Source organism: Prionailurus bengalensis, chromosome D2, assembly GCF_016509475.1.
Source record: "Prionailurus bengalensis isolate Pbe53 chromosome D2, Fcat_Pben_1.1_paternal_pri, whole genome shotgun sequence".
Lineage (NCBI taxonomy): Eukaryota > Metazoa > Chordata > Mammalia > Carnivora > Felidae > Prionailurus > Prionailurus bengalensis.
Window position 1 is genome coordinate 44,016,519 of NC_057351.1, and position 21,226 is coordinate 44,037,744.

Here is a 21,226-nt window from a genome sequence, read left to right on the forward strand (position 1 = left end):
GGAAAATGGGCTTCCCCTTGATCTGTCAAGAACAAGTTTCCTCCTCCTCCCAACAGCACATAGTAGAACAGAGCTAGGCTGTGAGTCAAGGAGTTCTGAGCTCATATCCCAGCTCTGTCACATAATCTGGGGGCATGAGCAGGTCCCACAACCACCAATTTCTAATGCTCTGTGATAGCCCTTCCTACCTAGCATTGCTGAGATTGGGTGAATCAGTGGGTCCTACATAAGCAATCTTGATAAATAAAGGCCGGTTCCATCTCTCCCTCTGTTCCACATCCCCCTCCTCACCACTTTCACCCCAAAGTTGAGCCAGGTTGAAACAAAGTAGGAGAAAGGAGGTGCCTGGTCCTCATCATCCACACACCTGCAGGACACCTGCTTGCTCCTAGGAAGCTCATCTGCACACTGGGACATGGAAGACAGATTACAAAATGCCCCCAAGTCACTACCCTTTAGTGTACTACCCTCTTTGCATTGTGACTTTGCACTTCCCCCAAGAGGAGTGTCCCGGGAGGCTCCCTCCTCTGCCCCTTAAATCTGGGCTGATCTCTTGGCTTGCTTTGGCCAAGAGATTGTACAAAAGCAATAAGGCACCAGGTCTGAGCCTGGGCCTCAAGTAGCCTGGAGCACTTGCATTTGCTCTCTTGGGACTCTGCTGCTGTCACATGAGTAAATGTGGACGAGCATGTACCATGAGAGACCTACGGCCTCGTCACCTCATCACCCTAACAACTGCACTCCTAACTGGCCAGCCCAGCTGAATGGCCAGCTGACCACAGATGCATCAGCAAGCCCAGACAAGATCAGGCATGGCTGCCCCAGGTCTGCTGACTGCCAGACTTAGGAATAACAACAAAGGCTTATTGTTTCATGACACTGAGTTTGGGGTGGTTTGTTATACCGCACCAGCTAACTGATGCAGAGGCTTTCTCTCCTCCAAGCTGACTGGCAGCTTGGACATAGATGGCGGGTGTCTGAGGCCAAGTTCTTGGTGGCACCAAGCAAAGGCACCATTGGGAGCAATGCAGAAGACGGCAACAGAAAGCTTCTCTGTGGGTTTCTCTGTGGGCTGCACGGCACAGAGAGCTTTTCTGAGATGAATCCAGGCAATTGGAATAACCTGGCCTCACCTCTGCCTCTCTTAACACAGCTCAGCCTTCCTCTGGCTTCCTGCAACGCTGGGGAAATTCTGCTGCTTCCCTTCTGGGCTCCCCACCCGGCCCTTCAATCAACAAATGGGCTGACTCACCACCTCAGGGGAGGCCCCCCAGGCGGAACACCCTTGGGGATCCAGGAGCAGAAAGGGTAATTGAGTCATTCCACTGCTACAGGCTGTTTCCCTTTGTAAATACCTATTTCTCATGTTTGCTGCCTCCCCAGCCAGAAGGGGCTGAGAGACGCCCACAGGGAGGAAGTGACAGTTTGCTGGCTATTTAATGGCCCACAAAGAAAGAAGGAAAGAACACCAGGTGTCTCCAGACCTGCACTTCAGGTTCATGATCTCACTCTTTGACCCCAGGAAGAGGCAGAAAGTTCTCCCAGACAGCCAAGTAAGACCTTCCTGAGCACCAGGAATGGGATGGCATGATTCAAGATGCAACTCAAAATAGAAACAGCACTTGAGCAGAAAACAAACACCAGAAGACCCAGAAACATTCAAGCATTGTCCCTTGATGAGAGCTTGGACGCCTGTTTAAAATATTAAAAACTCAAGCATTAAATGCTTTCAAAACACTATCTTACTCAGGTGCCCCTGCTTAGCTACAGTATTAAGAATGTGTTTTGTCTGCCCACTAGGCAATCCAGCTTCTAGAGAATGTTTGCGTGCAGCCGAGGTCAGAGCTCCTGGGATTGATTGCACCCTTCATCCACCCGTGTGCCAATCATCATCCACAGGCTCTGAAAAGGTGATTCACAAAGATGAACATGTCCCACCTCCTGACCTCACACGTTCCAAGGCCCCATGGGGAGGGAAGTACAAATGACAAGTAGTCACAGCAAGAGTGGTGGGTACCGCAGAAGCCCCCGGGTGACAAAAGGCGATAGAGGTGTGCTAGGAATGTGGAAGGTCCCACAGGGAGGGAGCCCACAATGGCTTCCCCAGTACGCATGGGGGTCCACAAGGATCAAGGGCAGTGAGGACAGAGAAAGAAGGGGACAGCGGCCATGTGGAGTCTCTGTTCTCTTCCCCATCTCAGCCCCAGGCCGCCAGTTCTGGCTGCCTTGAGCATCCCTGAGCTCCAAACCTACCAGAACAAACTCAACACAGTATCTTTTCCTCATAAGCTTATTTCTAAGAATTTCGGGGGGGGGGGGGGGGGGGGGGGGAGGAAGCATTTCTCAGACTCATAGCACTTTTGCTGAAGTACTAAGGCTTTAAAATCCGTAAACAGTAGGATATAATTAAATGCAAATGCAGGGCCACATTTAAAAATTAATCTTCTATAATTAATTAGTAATTTAAAATATTCTGGTAAATGATACTTAAATGGCACAGAATTATCCTAGCTCTGAGTGATAAAGTCGCCTGCTGAAGCTTTACCATGTTGGAGTAAGAAATATTTGCATATATCATGTGGGACAACAGAACTCTGAGATTACTTAATTTTCCTTTGCTATAAATGTATTAAAAAAACACAGTCTTTATATTCAAATTGTGGGAGCAAACTCACTTGCTGCAGCAAACTCTGAGAAGCAATTGATTCAAAGCCAGGAGTTAACCCAGCCTGTGCTTCTAGTAAGGATTAAATTGGCCTCCAGCCACACTCCTTGCCCGGGAAGCCAGTCTGAGCAGAGTTGAGGAGAAATTTGGGGAGTGGCCTTTTCCACCTCTGTCCCTTCTATTCACCTGTGCCTCACAATCTGGGTGAAAGGGGACCCCCCAGTCCCGAGCACTGGGGAGCTGTCCTACCAATAGGCCGCTCCTCTCACTGTTTTTCTCTCCCATCCTTCTGGCTACAGAAAGAGATCACCGATATCTAACTGCAAAAGCTAACAGCCACCTGCTGTAACCATCACTTGCCATTTCTCTCCCAACATTGCAATGCCTTCCCCAGACTGCTCTGCCACCAGCAATGCCTTTACCCTGGGGTGTGTGTGTGTGTGTGTGTGTGTGTGTGTGTGTATGTACCTATTTATGTATAGGTGTGGGGGCTGAGTGGCTGTCTGTTAGGCTGTGCTCGTCTGAGGGTCTGCTTGTACCAGCTATGAGGCTGGTTAGCCGTATCATTGCATCAGCCTGTGTCTGTGTGTGTGTGCATGTGTGTGTGCATGTGCGTGTGTGTGTTTGTGCCTGTGTCACACATGTCTAGTCTCCCACACTGGCCTGCATGGCTGCTTATCGTCAGTCCTCTCCCAACACACTCACCTCTCTGCACACTGCTCCCCCTACCCCGTGCCAAAGCTGGGCCTGGGAATGTCCTACCCACAGGGCAGCCACTGCCATTTGCCGACCCACCCAGGCCTAAGGCAGGGTTCTTAAGCAAACTTCACCCTTCCCAAGAGTGGAAGTTTTAAGACCAAGGCCCTTACTGACAGGCTGGCCCAGGACTTGAAGACAAGCTGAAAAGGCAACGAAGGTACACACAAGAAAACCTAGCTTCGAGCTCTTTCTATTAGAGGTAAGAAATATAAAATATCCATGCATTTATTCCCTCAGCAGCCATTGTGGGCTAGCCTTGTGCTGCTCTTGAAAGACACAAAGGTGGACACCACCCAGCCTTGTCCATGAGGGGCTCACTTTCTTGTGGGAGGGACAGGGTGCCCAATATCTACAGGCCACACCGAGCTGGATGGTGTGCAAGCTGCCGGGAACTACTGGCTGCTGTCTGCCTCAGGAACTGGACAACTCTTCTCCAAGAGTGCACAAATGTTTCAAATACTTTGTTTCTTACTCTTTCTAGAAAAACAAAAGAGACAGGGAGGGAAGGGAGAGGAGGAAACAAGGAGGATACAATAGGAAAGAGGGAGGCCTAAGTCCATCTAGAGGCAGGGGCACACAAATGACAAAAAAGAGCTGAAAGAACAAAGTCCTGGAGTACCCCACTCCCACCTCCGGAGGAATCCTCAGTGGATGAGAGCTCTGGGGTGTGCCACCTAGGCCAGCCACTGCGAATGTCCAACACGACTGTGGTCATGGTGGTGTAGCCACAATATTTAACGTCATGTAGGTTTCCAGGAGGAGACACCACCTCTGTGTCCCCAGCCAATACTTGATATGGCTCCTGGTCCATAGTAGGCATCCAATCTGTACTAAATGGTTGGGTGTTTAGGTAGGAGAATGGATAGATGGATGGAAGGATGGATGGATGGATGGATGGATGGATGGATGGATGGATACACGCACGCATGCATGCATGCATGGACAGATGGACACATGGACAGATGATGGACAGATGGATGGAATAACCTCCAGGAAGATGAGATGAAGCCCAGGACCAAAACTGAGTGTGCACTGGAGGTCTCCCCATCAAACCTGGCCCAAGAAGAAGGGACAATAAGACATACATACCCTTCTCAGCACTGGGGCCGTGGTTATGGAGTGCACTGTAAGCTGTTAGCCTCAAAGACTCTGAAAAGGACACCAAGAACAAACTGGTCCTGAAGTTTAGACTCCCCACCTTGGATCAGGGACCCCTTCCTGCTGATACCCCAGACTCAGCCTCAGCCACTCTTCACCCTGTACATCCATTGCTGAAACCACATGACGCACAAGTCCCTGAAAACACTGGGGTTTCCAGATTTCTGTCCCCCATCATCCCCTTTGGCCATGGAGTTAATGAAGGTTCATTCCTGTAGACCCAGCCCCAGTGTCACCTACTCCAGGAAGCATCCCTGAGCGTCTGGCCACCCCCATCTCTCTCCCTGGCCAGAGGGCATTGCTTCATCCTTGGCACTCTCACAGAACCTGGTCCATACCTCTGCTCTGACAGGTGAAGGAGTCTGTTCACACCTCTCTCCTCCCCACCAAACTGGGAGCTCCATGTGAGCAGGGACAACAGCCTCAGTGCCCAGCACAAAACTTGACATGGCACTCAGGCTCATTAAATTCTAGAGAAATGAAAGATGGAACCCACAGACAGAAGGAAGAAGGTTCCAACAGCCACAGACAGGATTCCCAGGCAAAGCCTCTGCCCTCAGCCCCTCTCAGGACTCCCATGGCCCTGGAGTGAGGAGAGGACACTCACATCCCCAAACCCCTAGTGGGTGGTTCAGGCTGACAGGCTATATGGGGACAGTGGCATAGTGGGTATCACTGCATAATGAAGCCCCACTTAGCAGTCAGTGGTCTACAGACATATCAAGGCCCAGCTGAGGATAGAATGAGTCTAACTCACTTCCCAGTTAGGGTGATTAAAAAGTGCTGCCTACCCTTACTCAGAGATCCAATGGCAATCCCAGAGCAAAACAAGCCTTTCAGGAAGAAGGATTCTCTATGGCCTGTGCCCTCAGCAGTCCCCAAGGGCACCCCACAGTGGGCTCCAGGTCTGGGACCAAGGGACCAGAGTGCTGTCACCCCTGAGCCCAGTTTCCCCAAGGGGGGCCTTTTAAAAACAACGCACTAGTGTGGTGGTTGTGTAGACTGTGATAAAAAGATCCCAGAGGAGGGAATGTGGATTCAAGACTGAGTGATGGAAGGTGAGGGGATCTTGAGGTGGGGCCTGTTATATGAGCCCACGTGCCTCCCCTCATGGCCTCGGTCTGCTTGTTCTGCTGACACCCACCCACTACCAAGGCCAGACTCCCCCACGGCTCCCAGCCAGATGGCTTCTCATAAAGTGGGATCACAGAGATGCCGGTGGTGCGTGGGCCCCCAGGCTGAGCCCCCCACATTGAATGCATGCATCCTGGACACTGGACAGAGACACAGCTCCCAACACAGCATGTGGACAGCCTGGCAAGTCCCAGGCAGCCAAGTCCACATCATACAGAATTTGTCACTAGCGATAGTGAAAGTGCCAGCCTTCCCAACAGATTCACATGTAGCAAAATGTAGAAGATTCAGCCAGAACCATGTTTCTCCCTCCTCCCATCAGCCGGGCTTTTTGAGTGGGGAAGGGAGAAATTACAGTCAGGAGAGCGACATACCCCACCACTACTGTGGCTCGCACACACCAGTCCTGACTGGGTATAATATCCACGTGTCTTCAATAGCTGTGGGGCTCTCAGGCCATTTACTGCCCCATAACAGTGTTCTGAGTTTCTTAAAATTCAGGACCTGTCCCGTCAGTGGATCAGCCTTGCGAACACCCTCTATCCTCATTATAACAAACAAGAGGTGGGCTCAGTCTGCTCAGAAAGCCCAAGCAAGGCCTCCAGGCAGTGAATGAAGGTTTTGTGCAGTGATGGCCTCCCCAGGTCTCTCCCAGAGGATCTCCCAGAGGATCCCAGCCATACATGTCACATTCACCTTCCTTCTCTTACTGTGTTTAGTAGATGCCCTAAAATTCTTTGAGCATAAGCACCCTAAAATCCTCTGCCAGACCTTGGACAGAGGCAGTTGAGCCATATCCCCAGCATGAAGGGAGCATGGCCACACTGACCTACCACCGACACTATAATATTCTCTCATCCCAACAACATGGCAAATGGGGACCCTGGAGTGGGTCAAATCTGGATTTGACTCCTGCCCAATTACCTGGTGGCTACTTGTGTGACCTAAAGCCAATCATTTAACTTCCTCAGCTTCACTTGCCCCATTTGCGGACCATGACAATTAGGGAAAGCACACAAAGGGCCAGGACCATGGTGGGTACCCAGGAAATGAAGCCTCCCCACCCCCACCCCAGGCATATGAGATCGAAAACCAAGACCCTGACCAGCTGGAGCTGAAGGCAACAAAGCCCAGGTGCCCTCCTTCCCCACGGTCTCCGGCCAGCACTCCCAGGGGCTTGTCACTCTTGCCCTGCATTCAGAGTAGCCCCTCCTGGGGCGTCCCCAGCTCTGTAGCACCCAGCAAAGCAAAGACTTTGCAAACACGGGGCGGGGGGGGGCAAGGGGGGGAGATCAAGAAGGCAACAGGCCAAAGCCAAGCCAAGTATTTCCAACACTGCAGAAGTTTGCATAATTATCCACTTGGAAATAATATCTTTAGGCCAGTCTTGTTTGCATCTTAAATCCCTGCAGGGCCTAGAAACAGAGCAAGGGCTGAATTCATCTGGAAGGGAAACAGTGAATATGATGTTCCCTAAAAAGCTATGTACCAAATGCTTTACCATCGCTCTAGTCTCCTTCATCCCTACTTTACAGATGAAGAAACTGAGGTCTCACCGGTGAGGCAAATCACCCAAGGTCACAACGATACTAAGTGGAGGAGTTGGGACTTGACCCCAAATCTGCTGAACTCCGAAGCCAATACTCTTCCCACTCCCAAGCTTAACAGCAGAGCAGTGACAAGGCAGAAAGGAAGTGAGCAGAGGAGGCAAGATGTGGACAAGAAGAGAGAGGAAGAAGCCCAGCAACAGAATTAGTGGACACCATCACCAGAGCAGACTCCGGCCGGGGGAATTTAGCAAGGACAAAAGCTTTCCTGTGAGCAGACACCGACACATGCGCTGCTGGGAACATTCTGAGAAAGCCTGGATGCATTAGAGCCGATCCTGGGCTGCCCATTACTGGCCTGAATCACTTCCTACAGGGAAACGTGTTCCCGAGAAAATGCCGGGCGCCGACAGGACATCACAGCCTGGCTGACCACCAGCGTGATCTGGGCACTGATTAGGCCAAGAGCGGCAGGGCTGACAGCCAACTGCACCAAATTAAGCGTTCCGAATTTTAAGTTCTCTGGCGGTGGGCTCCGTGCCGGTTCCTTATGCGTAAGGTAGCATTCTGAGTAATAATTAATTAGAGGGGAAAGCGGAATAAGCAACCAAAGTACATCAACTGGAATTAGTATAATTCTTTCTCTTCATTTTCCTTTCAATCAGAGAGAGCCAAACAGGTGACTGGGGTTGGAAAGGAAATCGCAGGGAGCATTTGGGCACCGGGCGACCCCTCTGGTCCACCTCTCCTCCCAGGCACACCACACCCCCAGCACAGCTCCCACCCCCAGAAACCAACCCAGGCCAGAGAAGCACCTGCCGTGTCCAGCTCGTCACCTTTCTGCCATCAGACCGCCAGGGCTGGCACCATGAGCCAACTCAGAGAGTATTTCTCGTTGCTTATTCTCAAGACACCAAATTCTTTGTTAAGCTGCTGGGCCCTGTCTTCATTAGAAGGCCCTAACCCCTGATAGAGGTGTTTAAAAAAAATGCACTGATTAGCCCAGGCACCAAAAATACAAGCACACACACCAAGTATCCTTTGAGATTATGCAACCAACACCTCCTCCAGGTGCTAACAAATACCAAGGCAGAGCTGCCCACCTCTGCAGAAAGCTGGAAATTTATTTTATCCCTAGAGGCTTACACCTGTCAACAAAGAGAGGAAAATTAAAACACCACCACCACAAACAAACCACAGCCTGGGTTTGGCCTCAGGTATCCCTGGCAGAGACTTGTAAACAGGCTTCCCGCCAGCTGCCCCCAGCCTCTCAGTGTCCATGAAGGCCTTGGGTCACCTGCTGGGGATCAGTCGGGAGCCAGGTTGTGCTCGGGGTCTCTTTCTGGAATGTGCTGTGGGCCCAGCACCCAGGAGTCCCCACATCCAGTTTGCTCCTGCACGAGTAGGCTGTGCCTGGCAGCCACCTGGGCCACCCCACAGCACCCCGGGGAGAGGCTCCTGCGGCCCCAGGCCCCACCACCTACCTCATTGATGAAGGAGTGGGCCCCCTGCGGGCTGAGCAGAAGGATGGCTCGGCGTAGTGTGTCCCGATAGCGGTTCAGCTCCTCTGTCTTCATCGTGGTGAAGAGACTGGTGAACACGTGGCTAATGTTCTTGTCCACCTTTTGCAAAGAGACGTCAAGGCCCAGCCGCGAGGCCTGATCCAGAAAGCTTTGGAGCCCACGGATATCTAAGCAGTGGAGAAGGGGGAGGAAAGAATGAGCTTTAAGCAGGAAGGGTCTAACCCCAATGCTCCACGCCAGGTACAGGCCGCTGCCACAAGCCACGGCTCACATCTGCCACAGTGACCACTGAACAGAGATGGAAAACACCCACACATCTGTTTGGCCCCAGGGTGTCTCCCACCGTGAGGAGCATGCCCCACCATCCAAAAGGTCCTGTGGCCAGAAAACCCTTTGTGATGACCTCCCTTTCTCTCCCTATTGCTTCCACCCAATGGGAGCGAAAGTTCTAGCAGTTCTGTCCTCCACACCTGAGCTGCCCCCTCCACAGGATGCTCTGGGCCTGCCCATGTCACACAAGGTGCTCTCTCCCGGAGCCTGGGATGCCCATGGGCCACCATGGGCACACCCTGCCCCATCCACTCCCCCAGAATCAAATTCACAGTAAACAGTATTAATTCAACCAGAGCGCCTTTCCCAACCCATTACTCTCCCAGACTTTCCCTTCATGCCCATTCCACAAACTTCTTGAGCTTGCCAGGCACCATGCAAGCTGCTATAGTGAACCCTCAGCTGCCCACCTTTCCAGGATGACAGACTCACCAGTAAGTCTAGTCCCAGCGAGACGTAACAAGAGTGGTTATGGAAAACCAGACACAGTGTCAGGGAGGAGACCAGGGGGCCATGGAAGTCATGACTGGGGTGCTGGGGGGAAATGTGCAGGGGGCCCCAATTTCCCACCACGGGGGAAGCCCTGGAATAGGCTCTAGGAACTTGCCATGGACTCTGACACTTAGAATTTTGGATAGTTCCTTAAACAGATGGGCAAATCTTCCATCCACTTTGTGCCTCAATTTGTTCATCTATAAACTGGGGATGTAAATTTCTGACTTCCATTTTCACAGGACTGTGAGGAACCACAATTCTTCAGGGTCCCAGTTGTTTGTGTCTCAGGGGCCGGCACCTAGGAGGCACAGAGAACCAACCTCCTAATGGTTCGCGGGGAGGGCACAGCAGTGCCCCAATAAGAGCCCTGAGAGCCTTTCTAGGGATGGCAAATGCGGGACTAATATTCAATCCTGTGGCACCTGTATTCAAGTCCAGCCATGACCTCAGCCAGCTTTGCCCAATGGCAACCAGGCCCCTGAAGCACAGACACTTACCCAGAGCTGCTTGCCTGCAATGCACGGGGGTCCCAGTGCTGCTCTGCCCACTGAGTCACACAGGAAAATGGCACCAGGCAGCAGGTCAGGCTCTCTTCATCAAGCCCTTTCCCCCTCCCCCAAAGCTATGAAGTATGAAAAGGTAACAGAGATCCTGCCACAGCGCCAGAGGCTCCCGACACACAGGCCCCTGGCTATCGACACCCCTCAGATTCCCAGGGAGACCACGCAGTCCTCACAGCCTGCTTGGGTCCTTAGAGACCTGGAGTCCCAAAGCCTCTTGAAAGAGAAGCTAAAAGAGGTTTTTAAGAAGTCCTCTTAACCGAACAGAGGGAATGACAGGGCAGAGGTGCAGAGATGGCTCAGGGTGTGGAGGTGCAACAGGTGGAGGGGACCCCCAGCTAAAAAACTCAGTCAACCCCAGCCACCCCCTCTCCTGAGCACATCACAACTCAACACCTGCCAATAATAAGCTTGAACACCTCGGCCCAAGCAGAAACCCAGGTCCAGCAGCCGCTCCCATGCTAGGCAGGCAACGGCCTTCTATCTGTGCCCAGGATGGTCTCCCCCTGGATCTGGGCTGTTCAATAGAGCAACCACTAGCTACATGGGGCTGTTTAAATTTAAACTTAGATTCATTAAAATTAAATAACATTATACCTCAGTTCCTCGGTCACACTAGCCACATTTTAGGTACTTACCCACCACATCTGGCTGGTGGCTACCATAGCGGGTACCACAGATAGCCATCATCTATGATGGATCACTGCAGAATTTCTATTGCATGGTACTGCCTGAGAAACTATCTCGTAACCAGCATGGTGTAAATGATGTTCCCAAATATGGGAGATTTAGGCCCCTGGTAATGGCTTCCCTCTTCCTGTGCCTCGTGCCCTGTCACTCTGAAGACCCTTCAAGCCTCTACTCTGGGACACACGACCTGCTCTGACCTATAAGACAGCTGTGACTTGGTGTAAGCAGAGGTCTGAATAAGCGTTTGTGCATTCTGCTTCCGCTCTTGGAGCCTGCCACCACCATGAGAATACCCGGGGCTGGCCTGCTGAAGGGATGCGGACACACGTGGAGACTCAGGTGGGCCCCCAGGCAGCCACCCTCAGTCACAAGTCAACCGCATCCAGCTACTCGAGCGAGCCTAGAGCAGAACTGTCCAGTTGATCTACAGACGCACAACAAATAATGAATGACTTGTTCTAAGCCACTAAATCTTGGGATAGTGTGTTTCTCAGCAATGCATACTGACAGAACGAGTTGATCAGACATCTTTATCTCATATAGCATATGAGAACTTCAATGAAAGAACAGGGCTTATGTCTTAAAAGTAACTCCACACACAGCTTTCCAACGGCACTGCCCACGTGGAGCTGAGCGTGAGCCAGATCAGGCAAGGTCACAGCCTCTGTGGCCCTATTCCTTCACCTGGACACCAACAGCCTCACTGCCCCCATGGCTTAATCTGACCCAGATGTGAGCACAGCTGACAAGACACTGAGGGCTGACTGGGACAGGCATGAAGGTGGCACCCTCAGACCCATATCTACCAGTTCCCACTCCTCTTCTGCACCTTGCAAGCCCATCACAAGTCTTTAAAGTGGCAGAGGGGCACCTGGGTGGCTCAGTCAGTTGGGCATCCAACTTTGGCTCAGGACATGATCTCACAGTTCATGGGTTCAAGCCTCACATAGGGCTGTGTGCTGACAGCTCAGAGCCTGGAGCCTGCTTCAGATTCTGTGTCCCCCTCTCTCGCTCTGCCCCTTCCCTATTCTCTCTCTCTCTCTCTCTCTCTCTCTCTCTCTCTCTCTCTCTCTCAAAAACTGAATAAACATTGAAAAAAAATTTTAAGTGGCAGAGACTAACCATGTCTGCAGAGGCATGCTTTCTGCACCTGTACATGAGCACATGCACAATGAGGGCTCCAGCATGGCTCTGTGTCCATGTCCTTGTGTCCATGAGTCCAATAGGGCTCTAGGGACCTCATACGTCATGCCAGCATGGCTAGTCCTCCCAAACTGGGCACAAAGTCCCCTGAGGTCCCTTCCCTGAGGTCCCCCTGCCTAAAACCATCTCAACCTATAGGACTGTTCCACTTTCTTAGGGAACAGGAGGTGCCACTGTGTGCAGGCAACTGTCTTGGGACCCCTAAGTAGACACAAGGACATGCACACATGGAAAACACAAGTCGTCAGAGCTCCTGCACACCTTCACCTGCTCTGCTTCTGCCTACTGTTCCAGGCAGCCCCGGCTGGGACTGAGCCATCACAGAGAATTTAAGTTCCCTGTCAGCAGCTGGCTCCTCACCCCTGGAACAAGCGATGAGGGCTGAAGGCACACTCCCCAGGGACCACAGCCCCTGGCTATAACCGCCTGCTCCCACTTGGCTGAAAAGGTCAGCTCTCAGCCTCTGAAGCTCTTATTCAACTGCACATGGCGAGGGCTGGGAGCAGAGAAACATGTGAGAGCTTATGCTAACTTTGCAGCCCTCCTGACATTCCCCAGGAACAGGGCCAAGGAAGCCCACTTCTTCAACACAAGTCCTTTTCTCCCTACAACAGACCGGGTTTGCAATGCCCCCTACCCCCATCCCCTCAAGAAATCCAGCTCTCCACTGCTGCTCCCCAGGAAGGGAAATTCTCCAAGAAGGTAGACTAGGGACAGAGCTGGGGCTACTCCCATGGGCAGCAGAGTGTGCACCCCAGAAGCCCCTTGGCCCCCCTGGACCTTGGCCCAGTTCCTCCCCTGCAAGGTCCCTGTGCATAATGGCCAGCCCAGGCACCACTCCTAGTGCACCTCCTCCAACCAGACCCACCCCCACTGGGCAGGGAGCTGATGGGATATCCCCAGCCCCAGCCCCAGCTCAGAAAAGGCAGGAAGAGGCAAATGGCCCACAGTTGTCCAAGGCCACAAGGAGAGGTATAAACCACAAAAGAGGGCATCGGTCACCCATGGGGATGGGGAGAGGCTCCCAGGAGAGGCATCCAGCTCCCCAGAGAAAAGAAACAGTATAGGGAGCATAGGCAAGTGCACTCCTATGAGGAATGTGATACGACGGTGCCCCACCACAGGCCTCAGCTTCCTTGGCCCGCCCTATGGGCTCTCAAGTCTTTCTAATATCTGAAACTGAACAAGCCATCCAGTGGAAATTTATTCATCCCTTATTTTCTCCTATATTAACTAAGAGCTTTCTCCATGTTGGTCCCTCTCCTAGGTGCCGAGAAACAAGAATGAATGAGCCCACGGTGTTCCTGCTGTCAAAGAACTTACATTTCAGGGGCTGGAGAACAGACCGGAACAAATAAACACCATGCTAAATAGATAATTTCCAACAGTGGTAAGAGCTCTGAAGAAAATAGATGTTGGGCTGGAGAAAACTGCAGGAGGTGGGGGTGGGAAAAGCCTCTGCAAGGAGCATCAGTGAAAGGAGACAGCTCTGGAAATCTCTCAGAGAAGAACGCTGCAGACAGAAGAAACAGCATATGGAAAGTTCCAGAATGAGGCATCTGCGACACTACAGGAAGAGGGCCTTGCTCACTTCATGATGGGGGCCAGGAATAGGGAGGACCAAGAAACCCGAATCGTGGAGCTGCAAGGGAAGGAAGCTGGGGTCCATGGGCACCGGGGAGCACCTCCCACAAGTGGAGAAGGGAGAGACACAGGTCCCAAGCGCCCGAGTCCTGGACCTCCTCCCTCAACAGACCAGTTTCCTAACTGAAGGCCCATGTGCCCTCTGGCACTTCCCCACCACTCACCTCTCTGTCCAGTGCCACCCACACCATGCTGCTCTAAAGTTCATGCCCATGTCATCAGCAAACAGGGATCCTCCTCTCTCTTCATATTCCACAGTGCCCAGCCTGGAGCACTGGTCTGTGAAGGCCTCTCCTCCCTGGGCTTCCCGACACCGTGTGCTCCTTCTGCTCCCACTGTTCCCCAGTCCCATCCCCCAACACACACTCCTGTCCCCATTCCCAGATACTCCTCGGCTTCCCTCTGGCATCACCCACTGGTCAGTCTAGGTGGGAGAACATCAACACCAGACACACAATCCATCCCCACAACCCCTTTCCAGTTTCGGGTACCATCAATACCTCCCCTGGGACTTCTGCCACAGCCTCCTAAGAGGTTCCCCCAACCCTGGGGTCTTCCCCTCCAATACCTTATGCCAGGATGGCTTCTAAGTTCACATCTGCTCACAAAAGAGCCCTCCTCTAAAACTTCCCATGAATAACACAAGTTTATTTTAAAGTTGCCAGGAAATTAACATCCTCAAAAGCATCAATCAATTACAAACAAACAAAAAGCCTTCTAGAGACTCTATTATTGTACATAAAGAAACCCCATACACCTTAGCCTGTGCATAAAAGACTCTGTGGCCCTAACAGCTTTGTCTGTGTTGCTTTTGTATCACCAACACCTACTTCCAACACCACCACCAGAAACCATGCACCTAAACTCCAGGAGAAGAAGCTCTTTGCCCTTCCCTGGACATTCCCCATAAACACACACACACACACACACACACACACACACACACACACACACTCATACCCCCACTCATGAGTGCATACGCTCTGCTCCCAATTGGGGTGCTCCCAATTGCACATTGACATAGCCCCACCCCTCCGTCAAAACCTAGTGAAAGTCATACTCCCCTCAGAGTTTCAAAACTCACGGACATGGGAAGCAGAAACTAGGGCTTTCCCATTTCTCTCTCCCATCCCCGGGCTCAGTGCCTAGCACAGGCTCAGGGACAGTGTAAGTTTGTGGAACCAAACTGACCCAGAGCAAGAACCAGCCTGAAGCCCCGCATGCCTTCCGCAACCACGCAATGTCATGTACTTGGTAGAAGCCCAGCCATTGGCAAGGAATTGAAATTGGGCAAAAGTTTTTTTTTTCAAAATCTAAGGTTGTAGCTGTGATTATCCCACCACTCCTTCTGGAAAAAAAAATCAGATAATCACAGGTACTTTAAATATTTTCATTCTGGAAAGTAATTGAAACAAAAGAACACATTTCAAATTGCTTCTCCTACTATTTTCAGCTTCGAGAAAGGTCCAAGCATTGAGAGTACTTATGAAGAATATTTTACCATCTGTGATATACAGATATATGTATAAAGGCCACCACCTCACACCCTGGAGAAGTTCAGTTACAACTGCTTAGGGATTATTGGCAAATTTTCCAGAAGCTGAGACACAACTTTGATTGTATGGACATTTTTTTTAAACTTTTTTCTTGGGACGTCTGGGTGGCTCAGTCAGTTAAGCATCAGACTTCAGCTCAGGTCATGATTCCACAGTTCGTGTGTTCAAGCCCTGCATCGGGCTCTGTGCTGACAGCTCAGAGCCTGGAGCCTGCTTCAGATTCTGTGTCTCCGTCTCTCTCTTCCCCTGCCTGCTCATGCTCTGCCTCTCTCTCTCAAAAATAAATAAACATTAAAAGAAAAAAAAAACTTCTTTCTTATCTGGCCCCCAAATATAGGTTTCACAATTTTTCCCAGATGTAGTTTATCTTAATCCAAGCTCACTCCAAAGACCCCTGCCCGGGCTCCTCTCCTCCTTCATTGCCCTGCCCTCTCCCCGCCACCAACCCAAAATGCCAGCATCTTTGTCACAGGCACAGAAGAGCTAGAGAAATGGGTGTGGATGGAATCTGGGTCCGCAAGTGAGGAAGCATCCACCATTTCCAAAAGAAAGGATCACAAAGGCCTACCCGCTGTGGCTCCAATCAAAGTAATAACCTTCCCTTTGCTAAGAATCCATTGTGTGCCTCACCTCAGCTTCCCACCTATGCGTTTCCTGCTTTACTTCTTCCTTCCTTCTTTCCTTGCTTCCTTGCGTCCTCCCTTCTTTCCTTCTTTCCTTCCTCCCTCCCCCTTCCCACCCTACCTCCCTGTCTGCATCCTTCCTTCCATCCCATCTTTCTTCCTTCCTCAAATACTTCCTGAGCACTGTCCTGGGCCAGGCCACAGGCTGGGCACCAGAGCAGCAGCATTTTAAGACTTTGCAGCCCCATCCTCAAGGAGCACTCAGTCCTGCAGGTAAGACTGAGCCTGAAGCAGAGTGGCTCCCCTCCCCCTTGTATTGAGCATCTCCTATGCGCCAGAATGTGTTCCGTTTGCAGCCTGCATTTCATGGATGAATTAATTCATTGCAGTCAATTTATGTAGGTGTGATTTTAAAAAAAAATCTCTATGGGAGTCAGGCGGGCACAAAGCAGGCTCTCAAGAGTTCAGCAAAGGGAGGAAGAGATGTGGCACATCCAGCCAGTTTCAGTAAAACAGGAAGACTGTCAGGTGGTGTCCCACAGTCCTCACGGCATAGTGCCACTGCTCTGTCTTCTTGCCTAGGGTCTCGTCTGGGAGGGAGAACCATCTGTCCTGGTCACAGTCTCAGCTGCCCAGACAACAGCCACAGCCGACCTGACACTGGGAGTCCTCCAGGGTGACATCTCATTCCCAACCCCCCAAAACGCATTAACCATGACTTTATTTTCTATATTCTGATGCTGTGACATCTGGGGTCTTGCTGACCCGAGAGGGACCACCCCTCACAGGATTAGCCAATCTCTAGAAGTAGGAAACTGACTACTCCAGAGCACCCCTTTCATGTGCAAACCAGCCCCTCCACAGCCCACACACAACCACCTTGGGGTGCTCTCACACTTGGGGTGCTCTAATCACCCCAGAACCAGGTGATCGGGGACACCCCTGTGCTCCCGGACCTCCTGAAATTATTCAAACTAGGTCATCTTAAACCCACTTACTCTACCTCACCCTTCCTTTCCCACAGAGGTCACATTAAGGGCTCTTGCCCACAGTTCCCCTTCTCCCTCTGCCTCCTGACCCGCCCATGTGCTTCCCCTGGTGGCCCCCCATGGCGTGGCGTGCCCCCTCCTCCTGGGAACCGTAACAAACTATCTTTGCAATGGCTGTCATGCTATGTGTTGGTCTCACCATACCTGAATAACAAAATACCCTCCCCCCTGGAGACCTGGGATAGAGCTTGGGGAGAGGCGCATAGAAGCAGCCCCATCGGCCCCCCAGTGGGGGGACACAGAATAAGCACAGGTGTGGGTTCAAATCCCACCACGCACTAGCCAGATGAGCTTGGGCAACCACCCGTCTGAGCCCATCTCTTCATCTGTAAAACAGAGCAAAGCCCACCCTCCTCACAGAAGCACTACGGTCCTTCCGAGAGGGGCAGACATTACTGCTGGCACAGTGCAAAATAGATATTCAGTGGCCGTCAGCTGCCTTCCAATCTCCTCATCAGCACCAGGAACGCTCCAAAAAGGGTTCCCAAAGGAACAAATCATCTCTCTTGTTCTAGAGGCTCATCAAGAAGGGAGGTGTCATCCTGACAATCGGATGGCACAATGGAAGACAGAAAGTGTCACTTCTCCGTTCTGCGATAATGGAAATTCCAAAGCTGTAAAGTGGCTGAAGGAAATGGTCTGTCATTGGAAACTCTCTGAGAAAGAGATCGAATATCTGCCTATAATAGGGGCCCATAATATTCACAAGACTTCCGCTCAAACAGGTTTCAGAGCCAGCCAGGAGGCCATACGAGAGGAGATTCCACAAAGGGGAAGAAGTGTTCTGGATAAATCCTCATGAGGGCATTCACAGGGCGTGTGCACACACATGGTATTTCAGACACAGGGATCCATCAGTGAGCCCTACCCACCGCCCCTGCCTGGGCCCTGGGAATGGCAGGCATCACCTGATGAGAATATGCTCATTTCTCGCCATTTCTCTGTTCCTTTCCATTTGAAAAACAAATATAAGGGAAAAACATTTTAAATAATCAGGCTGGAAGATCGAGATTAAAAACAATTTAAAATAAACATCTACTCTGGCACTTTGGAAAAAACATACCACGCTGCATTAAGTGCTTTGAATTAAGTAAATTACACCAAGTAACTAATTTGCATAATGATCAAAATTTGCATTTTACACATGTTATGATGAAAATGGGTTTATAAAATAATTCTTCACCAACTTCTGCTCCAAGTTGGGTTCCAGTATTTGGATAAAACTCCGTGGTGCTGATCTGCTACTGTCTTTCATGTTTCAACTCTCTGGCTACTTCAATATTTTTTTTTTCAATCTGGCAGGTCCCTTATCCCCACTGTAATAAATAGTGCCTTTGATTTGCAATTCTCTTCCATCAACCGAGTGAGATCATATTCGTAAAGAATCTGTAATATGCTAATCATTCTTAGAATTTTCACAAATAAATTTTGATGTTCCTGACACCTTTTACTTACAAGGTATTTGGTATTGATTTTAGCACTTCTACTCCAAGATTTTTAGAACTGGTTTGCAAACCCCTGCAGCTTTTCAGGATAAGGTATCAGGATGGTATTTCTCAACAGGCTTCTTTCTAGGGCCAACAGGCACGTTGGGAAGTGAACAAAACACCACTGGACATGTCCACAGGGGACTGAGCACAAGGTCCTCAGGAGACTGGCTGCCAGCCCCATCAGGCCACTGCACACCTTCAGGTCCTTAGGACCTACGAGACTGGCCCAGAGCTAGACTCCCTCTCCCAGAGCTATTGGACGCTTAGATGCTTCACGTCGTTTCTCCTCCGTACCCTGTGCAGCAGGCATAACCATCCCATTTCACAGATGAGAAAACAGAAGCCAGGGAAGTTGGGACCCTCCAGCAACACCACATGTCCAGCAAGAGGAACAACCCATGTTCATGCTTTGAGAAAGTTCTAGGTGTTTTCCTGGACTTTTCTCTAAGTTAAGTAGGATCCCAAAGCAAATCCAGAAAAGTAGCTTCCAAGTATTTACCCAGAAGAGCCCCATTTGAATTTCTAAGGGGCCCCAAATCCAAGGACGTTTCTTTCTGTTAATGCCACAGACAGACGGCCTCCCCCCATGGCATGGCAGAATGGACACCACACACAATAAGGATGATGAAATACTTAATGGCACTTGCTGATTACGGTCTAACTTTGTGCAGGGCAGGACGCTACGCATTTTGCATATATTGTCTCTTTTGATCCCCACGACCCCCTGATGTCTGGTCAAAGTCATCCAGCCAGTTAGGGTTCAAATCCAGACCTCTTCCCCCACATTCACCAAGCAGTCAAAGACACCTGGAAAGGGATGAGAAGGAGGCAGGTCAGTGCCCCCAACCTCATGCAGATGCTGAGCTAGGTGCCTGACACACAGTTCGTCTGAGCCTGGAGCACCCCAGGGAATTACCAGATTATGCCCATTTCACAGATAAATCCCAGGCTCAGAACATAGCTGAGATTCAACTCCAGACTCACCCACCGCCAGAGGCTCTGCTCTCTGTGCCTCATCAAGGCATGGGACTAAACTGGTAGAGGCCAGAGCCTCCCCCTGACCGCAGCCCAGGCTTACAGAATAGCTCCACATAAAGCTCCAGGGAGACCACACAGCATGTGGTCAAGTGCCAGAGTCTAGCTTTTATGAAGGGCAAGAAATGAAAATGTGATGGCATGCCGTACCAGCTGTTAATTTGCAATCAGTATTAATAACTGACATTACACAGTGAACTGCAGCATCTTCATTAATTCTGTAAATTATCACTCTGAGGAAAAGCCCACACTCCTGGAAACAGCAGCCTCAACCGGTCTGACTTGGGAGCAACCCTGGGCTGGGTTCCGCATCTGCAGACCTGCTCAGGGGATGCCCAGGGACGCGGCCTGCTGACCCTACTCATGGCCCGCCCCAGGACCAGCAGCAGCCTCCCACCGCCCAGTGAAAGGGCTATAGGGCTGGCCTCACAAGCACCTCACTCACTCAGGCTTTCTCCAAGCTCGAATCTAGTGCCCACACCTTGCCATGCCAATTGTGGGGACTAGAGAAATGGAACAGACAAGCAGCCCAATGGAAATAGAGGAGCGATGCTCAAAGACGTGCTAGGACCCATGGGAGGTACCCAGGAAGGAGCCTCTTTGCCCAGACAGCGTCTGCAGGAGCTAAGGCCTCCAGAAAACCTTCAGAGAGCTCGGCGCAGAGGATGGGGGCTGTAGGGTGGGGCAGTCTTTTCTGTGTCAACAAGAGAGGGAAGAGAGGACAACAGAGGCAAAGACCTCACAGAACCCAACGGCCCACCTAGGAGACCTGCTGATGACTCTGTTTGGCCCTGACAGTCATGTGGCCTGCTGTACCCCCAAGGAGGATGGCCAGGGTGGCACTCTTGGGACTGGCCAGAAAGCAGCAGGACAGTAGGAGGAGCAGGGTGGCCTATAGGCTAGCTGAGGCCAAGGCCCGTGGCCCCAGCTATGCCAACTCCACCCCTCCTGTCCACTCCACACCAAGTCTCTGAGGCACAAAAAGGACCAAGGGAGAGCGAAGTCCATGCTCTGGAGTCAGTCTAGAGCCCCAGTGTGTACCTGAGTGCCCTTCATGGCCAAAGCCACACGGCCTGAGCAGCTGCTGGCCCCCTCACGTGGGGGCCTTTTCAAAACAGGGCTGTGGCTCCCACACGGGAGAAGGATTTGGGCTTTGGGGTCTGACACCAAGAGATGGACTCGGCCATGTTGCCATCTCTTGCCTTGACTGGTCTCCTCTGCTCTCTGAGCCTCAGTTGCCAGCTCCATAAAATGGGCAGAGTGATGCCTCTGATGCGGTACTATTGTAAGGAGCAAAGCAGATGACACACACAAAGCACCTGAGACAAAGTCCAAGTGTGGGAAGGGCTGCACACGATGAGCTCACCTTCCCAGGGACACTGCCACCTACACTGCCACCCCACCCTTCCTGCTCCCCACCGGTCCTGGCATAGGAAGCCTCTGTCTTCACAGCTCTCTGTTGACCTCATGACAAATGTTCTTTTACTTATGTATTTAATTTACATAATGACTCTCTGATATTTACTCAGATTTCATTTGTTTCATTTGGAACTTGCCTTTGAAGAAGCAGTGCCAACCAGAGCCAGGAGTGAATTGCAGCAAGGGGTCCGGGGATGCCATCATCCCTCCCCAGGAGCCTCCAAATGCCACCTCTGCAGAAGTACCCAGCTCTGCCCAAGCATGGGCACCATGCAGAGCCTCACACTCCCTATGCCAGAAGGATGCCGGGTTGGGGTGGATCGCTGCCCCCAAAGCAAGCGGGAGA

The 21,226-nt window shown here is 51.3% G+C and overlaps 1 protein-coding gene across 2 annotated transcripts in view; it reads right to left on the bottom strand.

The window, feature by feature from the left end:
* Window positions 1-21,226, bottom strand: part of GRID1 (glutamate ionotropic receptor delta type subunit 1) — a 699,728-nt gene that overhangs the window by 467,353 nt on the left and 211,149 nt on the right. For both annotated transcript variants that reach the window (XM_043596765.1, XM_043596766.1), the window contains exon 4: window positions 8,748-8,953. In XM_043596765.1, coding sequence (XP_043452700.1) covers window positions 8,748-8,953 — 206 coding nt within the window. The remainder of the gene's footprint in view (window positions 1-8,747; window positions 8,954-21,226) is intronic.